The sequence below is a fragment of the Charadrius vociferus genome, unplaced genomic scaffold (genome assembly GCF_000708025.1).
Source record: "Charadrius vociferus isolate BGI_N301 unplaced genomic scaffold, ASM70802v2 scaffold126, whole genome shotgun sequence".
In the NCBI taxonomy this organism is placed as follows: Eukaryota; Metazoa; Chordata; class Aves; order Charadriiformes; family Charadriidae; genus Charadrius; species Charadrius vociferus.
Genome location: NW_009648894.1, coordinates 4,344,473 through 4,360,024, shown reverse-complemented (window position 1 = coordinate 4,360,024; position 15,552 = coordinate 4,344,473). Strand labels below are relative to the sequence as shown.

The 15,552-nt window shown below is 40.8% G+C and overlaps 1 protein-coding gene across 1 annotated transcript in view; it reads right to left on the bottom strand.

Moving 5' to 3' along the window:
- GPR158 (G protein-coupled receptor 158) overlaps nt 1–15,552 on the bottom strand; it is a gene marked incomplete at its 5' end in the record, with an annotated part of 207,124 nt that overhangs the window by 103,109 nt on the left and 88,463 nt on the right. The window contains 2 exons of the mRNA XM_009887157.1: nt 4,686–4,903; nt 13,931–14,033. Coding sequence (XP_009885459.1) covers nt 4,686–4,903; nt 13,931–14,033 — 321 coding nt within the window. The remainder of the gene's footprint in view (nt 1–4,685; nt 4,904–13,930; nt 14,034–15,552) is intronic.

Sequence of the window (15,552 nt, the reverse complement as noted above, 5' to 3'; positions counted from 1 at the left end):
TACAATGCTTTTCACTAGTGGTTTAGCTTCTGCTACTCCTTCTGTGCCTTCTTCCGAGGTTTTTTTTATTCTTACCGTTTTAGAGTTCTCTCGGCAAAGGGCCACATTTTCTGCCTGTAATTTTCTCCAGTTATGACTCCTGCAGTTTAGTAACATTGCTGCTGAGCTAATCTCGGGGCTGCTGAGTCACTTTCACCTGTGTTTGACAAAGCCTCAAATGAATTCCTCAGCATCAATCTGATCTTTCTCACAGTATCTTTCTGCAGTGCCATTTTGCACTGTTTGCCAGTGCTGACTGCTGCTTGAAGTCACAAATTTGCAGTTTCATTTACAGGTTGGCAATGCCAAGATTTTGGTCAGTGGTACCAGTGATGTACCAGTGGTACTGTGCCTTGGACAAATCAGTTGAATTTTGTTTTGCCACCTATCCAACATGCAAGTCTATATGAGTAACTACAATGCTTTCAAGAAGAGGCATGAAATCTAACTTAATGACTCTATCCCAAGAGAACAAAAGAATGGCTTTCTGATTCAGACTCCAGTCTCCTACCTCAGGTCATGGCCTGTGTTGCTTTATTAAAGAAGCAGAACAGCAGAGAGTGATCCTTCCTGGTCTATCCTCCCAGTTTCCAACAACAATAATTATGGACTTCCTGCACCAGATGTTTCACTAAAACCAGTGTGTTTAAACAGCCAATAACGGAAATATCCTTCATGATTCTTTCTAAACTCTGTTAAAATTGATTTATACTTTGGGATCCGTGATATTCTTTGCCAGTGAGTGGCACAGAGCAACTAAAAGTTGTGTGTAACACAACTTGATTTTTTTAACCATTTGAGAGATCCCTTGAACACCCTCCAGTGATATTGTAAGAGGAACCATGAATATTTGTTCACACGTCAACATCTGTCTGTCTTACATGATTTTATACCATATTTCCTGCACTGCCTTTTCCTCTTGGTTACCTACAAGACCTGTGGCTCACCTAGCCCCTTGAGATTGTAATTTTTAAGAGCTTTTGGTGTCAGACCTTGGAAAAAGTAGTCTTATATCCACACGCTCATAATCCACCTTCACAGAGCGATAAGTACATTTGTAGGGCATCACATTCTCAAAAAAGCCTACTTCCCACACTTATCCATGGACCCAGTAGTTCTGGGGTTTTTTTATTACCATTTCTATGAATTTGCAAGTGTGTAAGTTGGGCCTACTGACCTTTACTTCTTGTCACCATTACGGGAAGGCTTTATAAACACAGATGGCACATTTCCTATCTTCCATTCCTCCTCTACTGCTATAAATATAAGCAGTGGCTTACTCCACAATAAATAATTCAGCAGGTTTGTAAAGGAGTTCTTTCAGAAGTCTGAGGAGGACTCTTTAGAGGAACCCTTAGAAGTTCTAAAAGAAGAGACTTAAAACTTCAGAGACTTCTAATGGTTCCTCTAAAGAGAAGCCTGGCTTTTAGAAGCCAGTCATCTGGCTTGGATAGGCTTTGCCTATTTATTACCATTCATTTTGTCAAGATCTTTCCCTCATGGAACCACTTTGGTTGATATTTACCAGGCTTCCCCACAGATCATTAATACCACATCCTTGGTCAGCAGTAAAGATCATGTCAACATGAAAGTCGTATCATCACATTCTGTCAGTAACACTTCAGCAGTAATTGCTGAAAACACCTCTGTTCTCATTGCCATGCTCTTTGGGAGTGGAGCAGTAGATCTTTTACCAATGGTTGATCTTTTAATAACTGCCTTGGATCTAGCATATATTCCACACTGTTGATGAAGCTAAGCTCATAAGCGACTCTTCCACATCAGTTTCCATTATAAGTACTGCTTGCTCATAATATCTATAACCACTACGATCTGAATAACTGAGATATTTCTTCTCTTCTCTAAAATACTTCTGATCTGCATCTGCTCTGTGATATGTTGATTTTTTTTGAAACCAAGGTTGTCACCCCCATCACAATCTAAAGGGCCCTTACAGACCTTTATCATTCTTTCTCTGAATTAATATACAAACAATATCAGTCAAGGTGCCAGGGGTGTTTCTTCCCAAGGTGCTTTCTGTTGGCACACCTTCACTTTTCAGGACCTTAGCTTTCTGAAGTCAGTATCTACCAGGAGCACCCATAAAGTACAAGCATTAAGTAGTGTTTGGCATAGCCATTTTCCTTCCCATTTTCCTGAGCTCATTTCACTGATCAACAACTGTACCAAAATGCCACATACCTACTTTTCATTCTTTTCAGCACTAGGGCCTTAATTTAGCATTTTTTATTCTTAACCCCCACATTTTTCTCTTTTAAAGACTTCAAAGATTGTCTCCTGATATGGTAGCAGGACGCAGTTCTTTCTGTTATGAAATGCTGTATTAAAAATTACTTTTTGTAACTACTTGAATATTGTAGTGCCATAGGTGGGAAAGAATCAAAAAAATGCTCTTCTCTGACACCTGCCCGGCACAGTGGAAGTGAGCAGTTTAACACAGTAACTTTAACCACAGACAGATATACTAACCTAACTTAGGTTTGCTTTACTACCAGTTGGAATTGCTCAAAATGTAAATATTTTGAATATATTTCGGTATCTGTTCTTTCATTTTCATGACGTTCCCCCCTTGCCAAAGGGTATATGGTCAGTTACTAGTTTTCTTCCTTCAGTCCAAATTTCTGTCATTATCCAACGTAACCAGTAGTTTTCTTATGCAAATGCTCATTGTTCTCAGTATGTTTGCCCTTCCGTACAGCTTCTCATTTCATGGTAATCACATAAGATCTTTTTCTTTTTAAAATCATACTGTACCAACAAGATAAAGAACATAAAAGGAATCCAAGAAAAAACTCAGCTGAATGACATGAAAAACAATGGAACATCTATTTATCAATTTCTATTGCTTGAAAACATTGATCATGCAGGAAAAGATTGTTAATCACGATACTACATTTTGGTCTCATTTTTCCTCCCCTTTTCCTTGCGAGATATACATTTAGAGCAAAGTTGACTCTTTTCTAAGGTAGCAAAATTATAATTGAATCCATCTCTGTCCAACTAAATGAAATGCAGTGTCTCAAAGGCATCACTTCTCTCTCTGTAATAAGGAATGTTTTGGTTTGTGTCTGGTTCTCGCTCATTCAGATGTCATGATGTCTAACGGTAACAGGTAATCTGGAAAAAAATAAGCTCCAGCCTTTTCATAAAGTCTGAAAAGTTCTTTAGAAACGAGGAAAGGTATACGTGTATAAGAACATATGTAAGTGTAAAAGTGCAAGTGTGTATGCAATTTTACACATCTCTGGTCTCAAACTATTAATGAGAAAATATAGAAATTCCTCAACAATCAATATATCAGTGTGAAAAAAAAATCAAGCCAAATTTGCAATAGCCACATATGAAGTAATCTACTCTGTTCGCTTTGTAGGTCTAGAAAGTAAAGTTTTTAGTCACAAGGAATGCTTCTTTCATGGTGTTGTCTATGACATTAAAAGCAAGTAATATTACCATGCGGACTAAAACCTCATAAAACTGGAATGAAGTTCTTCTGCTAAGTTAATGTTAAGCAACTAAACAGATGCCTACAACAGACATTTCATAATGAAAAACTTTATAAATACAATTAAGTCGGTAATTTGAATCATTTGATGCAGTATCATTAAATACAAAGACTCTGTCAGAAACAGAAGAGGGAAAAAAAAAAAGAATGTTAGTGCTCGTTCTGTGATTTCCTGCCAGGATATTAAAGTCTTTCAAAATGAGCTACACATTTGTAACACAGACACTGTACGATTAGGAAGACTGTGAGATCAAGTGTTCCAAAAACCAAAATGGAAATGCTTATCTAGTTATGGAAAGTGGATGAAGCTATTAATTTCAACCGCGCAACACACTGTGTGCACACCTACGTCTCCCAAATGTAGGTAGTGAATATGTGCCAGCTTCAGTTCTTTTTTTGTTAGTAAATTGGAAGTTTCAGAGAATGTTCTGCATTTACTGAGGCAACAGTGAGATTCCACAAGATATATTACATGTTAAAAGACTCTGAGTGAGGTAAAAAGCAGGAAGTTCATTAGGTTAGTACATAAAACATAACTGTAGCCTGCATCAGCAATGTACAGACACTCCTTAATATATTCATACTTTAGATTAAAAAAAAAAATTAACCATAGAATCAAGTTTAAACTCTCTAAGAACTAGAACTATTTTGAAAGATTTCTCTTTGATAAAATTGTTTTCCAGCTAGTCTGTCAAATATATTAGAACAAAACTTCATTCCCAGCAGTGGTAAAACAGAGACCTTCAAGATCCTGAGACTATAAATATCCACATGCCTCCTTAGGTACCTGTGTAATCACCCTGATTTTCCAAAATTACTTCGAACGTAATAGGTTTCCTTGATTTTTGCTGACCATCTATAAATTTAAGCAGATTTCACTGGGAGACAAAAATTGCTCAGCTTTTTTTTTTTTTTTTTTTCCCCAAAAACTGCATAAACAATTTAAGTACCTCCATGCCTAAAGCAAAGCATTCCTGTTTGGAAATCACACCCTCTCCTTGAGCTGAGCTCCTTACCTGAGAAACTGACTGTCAAAATGAGAAGCTATACACTTAACACTTGACATAAATGAGTCTGTACCACACAATGAGCAGGAATATCAAAGTAAAACACGTCTGCTTACCTTTGCCTTGCGAAAATGGTAGACTACCAGCATGCTTATGAAGTCCAGCAGCATACAGAGCGTTTGGAATGAGATGATAGCCAGCCGTAAATACTTGTCCTCCTGTGCATAGCAGGGAGTATCATCTGTACAGTAAGAACATCCTTCCCTGCAGGGTAGGCAGGTGTAGACTTCCTCTGACAATTCACCACCAGAAAAGCGATTTTCTGCATCCTTTCCTGAAAGAAGCAGAAGGGTAAGGGGAGACACCTTTAGTTATATAGGATGGGCAGTTCATCCATACAGGAACAGTCCAGTCCTCTGCTGAATCCCTTTCTCACCCTGTTGGCCTCTCTCATTAAGTACAAAACGGCTTGTGAGGGCTGCTTTTCTCTTTTCACCCTCCTTTGTCACATTCAGAAAATGCAGACCAATTTAGACATGAGGGAAAGCGAGCTTATTAAACGCCAAATACTTTCCCATTGTATTTAAAGTGGGCTAAATCTGCACGGGAAATTCTTTGAAGGAGGCTTCTGAATGGGGAAAAAATTACATCAAAGAATTGGGAATAAGGAAAGGATTTTACACAGACACATGAAGAGCAGACCCATTAACTACTTCATGTTCACAGTACAAGCTCTGATCCTATTTCAGATTGTTCCTCAATTTCATAAAGATGCTATCTAGTGAATTAATTAGCTTCAAATTAGATAAAACTCTTCTTAATTAACATTTGTTCAGCATGCTGTTGCACTACTGTGACCCCAAAGCAGAACCAGTGCACTTACACTAAGTATTATTTTCCGTTGTTCACACAAGCACACCAGGAAATCTGGAAAACCTACTGGCAAGTTAATATTTTGTCTAGGAAAATCAATGATTCTTGAGCTAACATCTTGTCCATCAAAGCAAACCCACCAACAGAGCACATAGGGGGGTTCCTGCTTTTTCTGATCCGTGAACACTTGCCTGTAACCCCCTGTAAGACTGCTTACCTTACAGGCAATTAATGGAATAAAAAGGTGAAAGAAAAAGTGGGCACAAAAGAATATTGTTAAATAAGAAGGAAAACTGAATTTGGTGAAAATGTTTAATATAAGCAAGACAGGCTCAGGAGCTTCCAGAAACAAGAGAATGTGGATGAAGCCAAATCAATGCTGTGTTAAAATGTGTGATAACTTCTCTCACTTTTCACAAGACAAGAGAATTGCTCCAATATATTTGATGAAAAAAGTAGTAAATCATGCACTGTTTAGTCTTAATTCAAGAGACAGCCTATTCCACCAATGTTGCACATGCATATTGGCTTATGAAACTCTCTTCAGACTTTTAGCTTGAAACATTTGAAGCAGAAGGTTATCTACAAGGGTAATTATTTCTTGCTTTCTCAAATCTATGTACGAATGCACATAAGTACACATCTGCTGACAGGCAAAGCCTGGGAAAGGGACAGAGAGGCTGGATAACCAAATCTGTCTATTTGGCATGCCGTTCCAGCAGCCCTGTGCTCCTCGTCTCCACTGTAGGATGCTTTGCTCCCGCATCCCACAGTGAGCAGAGAACAGGCTGGTATTCCTCATGAAGATCGTGGATTTCTCTTTGGAGCTTTATTCTAAACAAAGATGCTGGAAACCTGAATATAGCAGAGCAGTGCTGACTCATGCTGGTAACCAGATTTCTTAGATAAGCAGACAGCAAGAAGACATCCTGCATCTTTTTGACACTGACTGTGGGAGGCAGGAATGGAAGTGTTGGAAAATAACTGTGCTTGGTCAACCCAAGACAGTGGAGAACCTCTAAGGAACACTAATCGTGCATATATCCTAGGAGTGGAATTTCTTTTCAGAGCAAACTCCCATGGACCGCAGCCCCTTATCATTCCAAGAGTTTTGCCAGAAACCATCTTCTCCTTATCTAACATTTTATCTCTGTATCCTGGTTTGAGGTAGAACGGAACCAATTTTGTTCAGTAACTTCGCTTCTTAGCTGGGCCTCTCTAGCTACTGAAATTAACAGCATATTGTGCAGACAATGTTCACTCTCTCAGAGTGATAAGACCAATGTTTATAGTTGATGCCCAGCCAAGGTATGCAGAGAGGCTCCTGCTTATACTTAACAACTGAGGACAACCAACTTCGTTATTTGCCCCGTTGAAGGGTCGGAAGTGGAAAAGCATAGTGGGGTCCCACCTGCGGGGAGGAGCGGACAGGACAGGTGACCCAAAACTGACCAACGAGGGTATTCCATCCCATCTGCCTCATGCTCAGTATAAAGGCTGAGGATCAAAGGGTCAGCTGTCTCTCTTCCTTCAATGGCCGATGTCTGAGGAGGACTCTGTTCATCTGCCTTTGATCCTGATCCTGAATGCAGATCCAGAATCCCGTTCCTGTCCATCACTAATTCCAGCCTGGGATTGCCCCAGTGCCAGCCGGTGTCGTGACTCTCATCTCGGGAGCTTGATCCGGTTTTGTATATATTTCATTATTTATTTTTTATTTTATTATTAATATTTCATTAAAGTAGTTTAGTTCCTTCTAAACTCGTGAGTCTCTTTTTCCTCCTCCTCTGCCCCTCTCTTTGAAGAGGCGTAGAGGGGAGCATCTGTCGGCCCCGTCTGGGGTCCTCCACGTCCCCAGTAGCCGATTTGGCCTAAACCACGACACTCTGTTTTCTAAATTACAGCTAGAGCAACGGACTCACACTGTCTTCCGTCAGAGACCGAAGTCACAGTCTCCCACCTCCCATCTCCATATCCAAATCAAGAGTGCACTACCTACTGTCAGAGTTTTCCACTTTGTTTCCTCAACATTTGCACTCATGTCAACCTGCTTTTCCACCACACACCGGCTCCTTTATCATTTCCATAAAGAGTTGCCCTTCAATTAGCCCATCTCCAAAAAGATTATTTAATCTCTTTAAAACCTCACATTTTTGAGCCACATACGAGCCACTCGTTAGTATGTTTTTATTGTGGTAAATTAAATAAATTATTTTCAGTGTAAAAACTTAACCACTAAAAAACTACCATTTAAAACCTAAAGTTATGAGATTACTTAAGTCACAAATATTATATGAATAGACTTGATAATTTTGCATGGTCCTAAACTTGATATTCTTACTTTATTTCTGAAATGTTCAATCTCAAAGTTGTTGCAAATACGTTATAATCCATTTTATGAAGCATTTTCTCATGGAAGTTTCCTCACGCGTATGCTCGTCACATACTACAGGGATAACAGCCAATAAACAGTTGCAAGTTGCAGTAAATACCCCAAGGATGTGACTTCATAACACAACAGCAAGCTTTTGCTTAGATGTGGCTGGTGTCATGCTGTCTCCTGCATACAAAGGAAGACATCGATACACATCTCCTGCACTGCCAGCTATGACTGATTATCTGGTGATTATCTTTTGACTTTGAAATGATTCTTCATTATAGTAATAGAAGAAAGATCCAAAAAATTGGATCTGCTTGAGATTTACACAATGTGATAAGGAATTATTCACAATCACCCTTTTTTTTTTTCTCCTTGACAAAAAGAAAGAACATTTTTCAGACACTCTTAAATAAGTTCTTGGGAAAGCACTGATCATTGTATTTGCCACTGACTGGGAGCTTGTTTGTCCACCCACACCCTTGCCCTGACTGTATGTCTCAGGGCGCTGCTGCCCACTGCATAGTTGAACGTTTCTGCCCTTTACATCTGGCCCTGTCCCCTCACCAAAGTCATTGTAACATCAACTCAAACCACAGACAGTGCAAGCCAAGCATGAAGTTACTGCCTCTTACAGCACTGCTAGAGATTTCACTGTGCCATGCCTTCTCCTATTTCAGCAGCTCTTTGGGATTACACATGCCTTGTCCAGTGAAGAAAATCAGGTTTTCCTCCCAAAAAGATGGCAAAAGATTTTAGATGCTGGTTAGACAGATGGGCAAGAAGCCAATTGTGCTCCATGTAAGGCAGCAGCAGTTTTAGCACTGACACAAATGAGATGGAAGCAAACACTGAAAGACTGACTGTGCTGCAGAAGTTCAAACTGAGGATAAGGAAGATGTAAAAAAGTACTGTCCTCAAGGAAAAAAGAAAAGGGGAAAAGAATAGAATGCAGTAACAAAAAAAAGGGGATAAAATGGAAGGAGAAAAGAACCGAGTAGATGGAAAGTAGGAATAGGGACACAAACTAATATGAAGTATAATAAGGAAAATGCTTGAGTCCCGGAAAAATAAAACAAAAAGCTTAAATGCTTCAGTTATGTCCCCTCTACTATATTTTTTTTTCCTAGTTCTTCCCTCTTTTATCCCAGTCTTATTTTTCTGTCTGATGGGCCCATCTGTTTTTGAAATGGTCTCCCGAGGGTAACTCTTCATCAGCTTTGGTTCTCCTAAGCCCACTCTGCTGTACAAGGGGCGCCTCAGCAGCTGCGACATTACCAGCTGAGACCTTCCTGTAAAGTAAGAATGGCACACTGCTAAGTGCCAGGGCAGGGATTGCCACCATCCCAAACAAAATCATCCCAGACCCCAGTCAAAACTCAGCAGGTGAAGACAGAGAGCACAGCACGTGCCGAGTGCTGAACAGAACAAAAGACTGATTCTGCTCCTGTTCTGTTATAGCATAAATTAGGAACACCACCAGTAGCATCGGCGATGCTGCAGTAACTCAGTGTGTGTGAATGTAACTGGACCTGTTAGCATCAAAACCTGGTAATCAGCCATGGTCGTAATCCTCACCACAGAAAGGGATCACTGAAGTCAGTGACAGCCTTCATACATGCACAGATCTGCACGTGCCAGTTCTGTTGAAGAAGCAAAGCCAAAGGGCAGCTGTAAAAATGGGAATTCCCATTGAACTGGAAACCCCTCTTGGGACCTTTTATGGGATCACAGCACTGTTAGAGACAGTAAACCCAGACAAAAGAGCCACCTCTGATGCAAGCACCTTTTTGCACAGGGCAGGTTCCACATCTGAACAGCAAGAGCTGAGCAGAATCTCTGCAATATATGGATGATACATTGCTAAAGAATTAACTTCTAGGTTGAACAAAGCACCGCTGTTCTACTAAGGATCTTCCAATGCAAACCTCATTCCCCATGAGGCAGAGAACATGAGTGCTTTGGGGAAGGGTGTTACAAAAATGTTAAAATGTATGTAGTCAGCAGTTAGTTTATTCTACCTACACTAATAGTGCTACCTAGAAATGAGCCACTAAGAGAAAGTGCATAATCATGTATGCAACCACTTACAGGTTAATGCAACTTTCATATATGAAATACATTTTTTCTAAAATCAATTTCTGTCGTCAAAAGAGACACTGGAATACAGCAATAACTCTGTGCCCCACCAGTATCCATGGTCCTCATTAACTAATGCAGAAAAAACAGAAAGGTTTTACTAATTTTGGCACTGTCAGTTCTGAAGAACAAACTCAGCCTTGCGAGAGAAACACTCTCCTACCTGGTTTCCTATTCAGTAAGAGAACAGCCTAAATTTCAGCCGTGCCCCTGTCCCACACACACTTCAGGAACCTGCAACATGTGCGACTTCCATGGGCGCAGCATCACTGTGCTGCTTTAAGTCAGGAAAGCAACCCATTTCCAGAATCCTATGTAGCATTGCATCCTGGCGTTTGGGCCCCAGCTGAGTTTGCAGAGGAGGCAGATAAGCAGTCTTTTAAGCCTTCCCACCAGCAAACCATCCGGTGTCCAACTTCCCTGCAAAGCCACTTTATACAGCTATCTTTCAGACTCAAACCAAAACATTCACCTGGACCTAAAGCAGAACCTTGTCCCCATGTAAAACTCTGACACTTCACGCACAATGTGCAATTGTAGTTAACCATATTTTGCTGTGGTGCAGAATCCCAGAATCATTGAGAAATTCTCCCATTTCAAGGCATGACACACTCGATCCAATTTTTCAATCCACAGAAGTACAAAACCTGTCATTTTTTTAAGCTGCTTGTTTACATCTCGAGACCTGCAAATCTTACCTGCCTCTTTATTTTCTTCCACCAGGAATATTTTCTAAATGATTAACATTTCTACTCAGTTTCATCTCTTTTATCATCAGACTTCACCAACCTATCTCCACAAAGACATCTTCAGGTCAGACAGTTCCTGTCAAAACTGCTTGCCGGATTCGTGTCTGGAATCCTGTATTAGCATCATTTTGAACCTCCAGATACATACTACAGCCATTTGAACCATGTCATCTTTTCCTTTTTTCTTTTTACAGAAAGCAGCTGGGTGACAGTGCTAAGTTCCCTTGAACCACTGTCTTTTCCCCCATTACGTCCCAGCCATTTCCAGTCTCACACTATCTGTCTCACTGTTCACTTTCTGAAATCACCTATAGAGCTTGGCAGATTGAGCTGCATCTGTATGAATTAAAGCAGTTTTTTATCGCTGACTGTTTCAAAACTCACATTTATGTTAGCTCACAGTAACACATGCTCAAAGTGTCCCCAGATCATATAATTACACACCCTAAAATATCAGCATATGCAAACACTTTCATGAGACAAACTTCATTTTATGTTAGCTACTTAGAACCTAAATATCCAATCTAAGGTAGTTATATAGGCTCCTCCTTCTATAGTAAATGGAGAAAAAAGGTAACTGAAAGTAAAAAGTAACTGAAGAGTTACTTTTCCCATCTAAAGACAAATTCTGCGTTTCTAAAGCAGCAGAATTACCCTCCAGGGGAGCCACGCTCTCAATGCTGACTGCAGTTGAAACCTAGATGACTAATACATACCAAGCATATACATTTTAGACAGCTCATATGAGATAAAATGCATCTCATCCCTAATCATCAATGCTGTTACAATCTCTAGCCACGTTATTTTTATGTGTTCTGTGGCATTTGGTATGACACAAATCTAAGAATGACTTTTTTTTATACGCTCATTCAAGGAGTTAAATCCCAACTCCACCGTAACTCACCGCACTGCAGGAGCACCCAAACATCATCCTCACTCTGTATCAAAAGATTGACACAGCCCACAGAAAAAGTATTATCACGAGGCTGCCTTCTGTGACACTCCACAATATGAAGAGAAGGGAAACAAACACTCACCAGGTAAAGTGTTGAACAAACACACTGTGCTATTTATGTTACATATACATATTCAGGAGACATGATGTATCTCTTGCATATATATATGAGAGACATACTGAGTTAGTGTCCTGGTTTGAGGTAAAACGGAACCAATTTTGGTCAGTAACTTCGCTTCTTAGCTGGGCCTCTCTAACAACTGAAATTAACAGCATATTGTGCAGACAATGTTCACTCTCTCAGGGTGATAAGACCAATGTTTATAGCTGATGCCCAGCCATGGTATGCAGAGAGGACCTTGCTTATACTTATTGCTATAACAACCAAGGCCAACCAACTTTGTTATTTGCCCCGTTGGAGGGTCGGAAGCGGAAAAGCATAGTGGGGTCCCACCTGCGGGGAGGAGCGAACAGGACAGGTGACCCAAAACTGACCAACGAGGGTATTCCATCCCATCTGCCTCATGCTCAGTATAAAGGCTGAGGGATTGAAAGGTCAGCTCTCTCTTCTTGCAATGGCCGACGTCTGAGGAGGACTCTGTTCGTCTGCCTGCGATCCCGATCCTGAATGCAGATCCGGAATCCCATCCCCGTCCATCACTGAGTCCAGCCTGGGACTGCCCCAGTGCCAGCCAGTGTCGTGATTGTCATCTCGGGAGCTTGATACGGTTTTGTATATATTTCATTATTATTTTTTTTTCTTATTTTATTATTAATATTTCATTAAAGTAGTTTAGTTCCTTCTAAACTCATAAGTCTCTTTTTCCTCCTCTGCCCCTCTCTCTGAAGAGGGGTAGAGGAGAGCATCTGTCGGTCCCATCTGGGATCCCCCAGGTCCCCAGTAGCCGATTTGGCCTAAACCACGACAGTTAGGGGTAAGATATCTTGGCCAATCTATATGCAAACCAGATCAAATCAATAAAAAACAAGCCAACCCATGACACAGGTCAAAGGACTTAATATCTGGAACTTGGGGACGCGAACAAATAGGGAATTCTAAAGTCTTCCTAATATTAAAAGTTACTCACCTTTCACCTATAATCCCCATCACTGTTTACGTAAGCAAAAAGAGTAACTAATACAGGAAGGAACCTGGACACTTTATTTGCAGCCCTGTAGTGTGGGGACATGCTTTTACCAGTACCACGTCATACAATCCTGCATGATTTACTAGTACAAAACATCTGAATCTGTATCTGTATCTGTGAGTATCACAGAAGTGCATGTTAAGTGTTGAATATGACCAGAGGTATTTCTACAGCGGAACAGGAATGGCTGTGTTCACACAAGGCAGGAGACAATACACCCAGTCCTGGACCACGCTTGGTGAAAGCTACTCATCGCCATTCCCTGGGCATCTCATACAAACAGCTCCCGCAGCTGAGGGCTGACAACACGAACCTTTGGTTATAGGATGGTGTGGAGAAGCTGGGGATGGTATTCACTCGAAAGCAGGAGGCAGAGAAGCATGCCCTGTTACACCCTCAAGCAACAGCTTTACACATGTGACTGTAGCATGAGCTCCACTAGTATAACTACAACGTTATGCTTTGGTCATATGACATCAACAGACATCAACTTTGGGCATGCAGTTTACATATTTTCCCTGCTGAGTACCAACCGAGTTGTCTCCCTTACTGTGGGCAATGTATAACTTGCGTCCTGGGCGAGTGCAAGCTACGTGTTATCCGTAGCATACAGCCAACCAGACTCTCAGGTCTCACCCATCTCTATTACCTCATTAGCAAGTATTAGAGTTTGGATGCTCCTTTGGACTCTCCTTTGCAACTGAAGTAAAATGAGAACAATTAAAGCCCACACAAAGCCAGAGGCGAGGGCATTCTAGTTTGCCCTGACCAAAGAGAAAAATACTAGATTAATTTCCTCAATACTTGTGCTTGAGCACAGACGCCAGAAATCTCTATTTCCTCATAGCAAGGCTTCTTTTCATGTTTTTAAATTTATTTACAAATCAAATATTCTTCAAGCGGGTATGTTTTACAGGATTCTCAAGAGTATCGTGAATGACAAACCAAAGGGCTAGAACCCCTTAAGTGATTGTATAATCCGAGAGTTGCAAACCACAGGGATTTTACTGTATAACCCTGATGAGGATAAAAAGGAGCACTGCATTATTAATGCTAGCTCCGTTTTCATTTTTCCTTTTCTTTTTTTTTTTTTTTTTTACACTCAAGCAAAGGCACTTACTCTGAAAGCTGTTCACTGAGAAGATGTTGGGATGATAGAATCCAGCTTTGCAAATACATTTGTAGGCTCCGAGCACAAATCCAAGGCCTTTAATTGGCATGCACTGTGAGAAAGGAAAAAAGAAAAGTCACGCAGATGATCATACAACTGTATATTCAGATGTACATTCAAGCATAAAAACATTACAGATACCGCAAGCTGACTTCTAAGAATAAATAGGCACCTCTTCCAGTCTGACAGTATTTTCTCAGCACCTTTTCCCAGTCTTTTTTTTTTTCTTGTTGTTCATCACCAGCAAACATCAGAGACATCTATAAACAAGCCTGTCCCACTGATAACCGACCAAGCGCTAAATTTGACACTTTGGCTCTAGATGGGTCATCAGATGGCTGTGTTTTTTTCTGGAGAGTTTCCAGCACTTTTCCCTGGCAGAGCAGGTGGGGTTCCGACAGCTGGAGCTCACGCTACATGAAGGAAAACGTGGGCACCTGCAGCCAAGCCACCAGCCTTCTGCAGGCAGCACGTGCTGGTGCTGGTGTCCCCACCACACTGGCAACCCTACCAGAGTGGAGATTGACCCAGCCAAAACAAAGCCTACAAGTGGTTAGAGAAAATGGCTGCAGACCTACACCCGACCTCGGAGAAAGACAGCAAACCTACGCCAACAGGAGCCCAATACTTCTAAGCTCTCTTGTCCCTTTTTGAGGAAGTAATATGCGAAACAGGTTTTGCTTTAACTCAGCTTCACTTTTGCTTAATTTTGACACCAGGACAACCCCAGCAGATTTATTACAGTGACAGAACATCTACTGTCAGACCATTTCTGTACAAGAAGTAGACTCTGCCTAGTACAGAGGGAGGAAACAGTCCAGCAACATAAAAGTAGAAACACTGGTAAAATGGTTTTCTCCCCCGTATAGCTTATTTCACTTTATCAGATCCAAGTAGGCTACTGAAAGATACCTTTCCCATCAGTATAAGTGTATAAGTGTATCAGTATAAGTATAAGTGTACAAGATACCTTTCCCATCAGTATAAGTGTACCTATACCAACATGCCTCTGGGAATAGGAATTAGACACTAGCAGTTCCTCAGTGAGCAATTGAATGATTTAACTAAAACACCCCGTCCTCTCCATTCCTTATGTTTCACTTGTTTGTGACTGTCTGATATGCTTCAATCTCTAACTGCCTGGAACTGGGAGGAAGATGCAGAGGACAGAGTTTAGTAAAAATGATCTGAGTATCAAAAATCAAATGCAAACCAAGAGAGGACAGTCTACACTGATACTGAAGAAAAACTCGATTTTTTCATCTCAAATTTCAGCTTTATGATATAATTCTGCCTGACGCTGGGAAAGCCACTTTGCTTTTCTTTGCTTCACTTCCCCAGATGGCATCGTCTTTTCTCACACCCTTTGCCAATCTGATGTCCGTGCACGCAGTGCCGGCCCGTGGGTGCTATTGGAAAACAACTAATAAGCAGGAAACTGGCATGCAAGAACACTGAAAATTCATTGAGCCTTTGTATAAACACGAAAGTAAGAAAAATTGGGAAAAGAAGGCACAATCATTTTTCTTCACACTTTATCTTCACCCTACAGAAACGTGCCTGTTGACAAG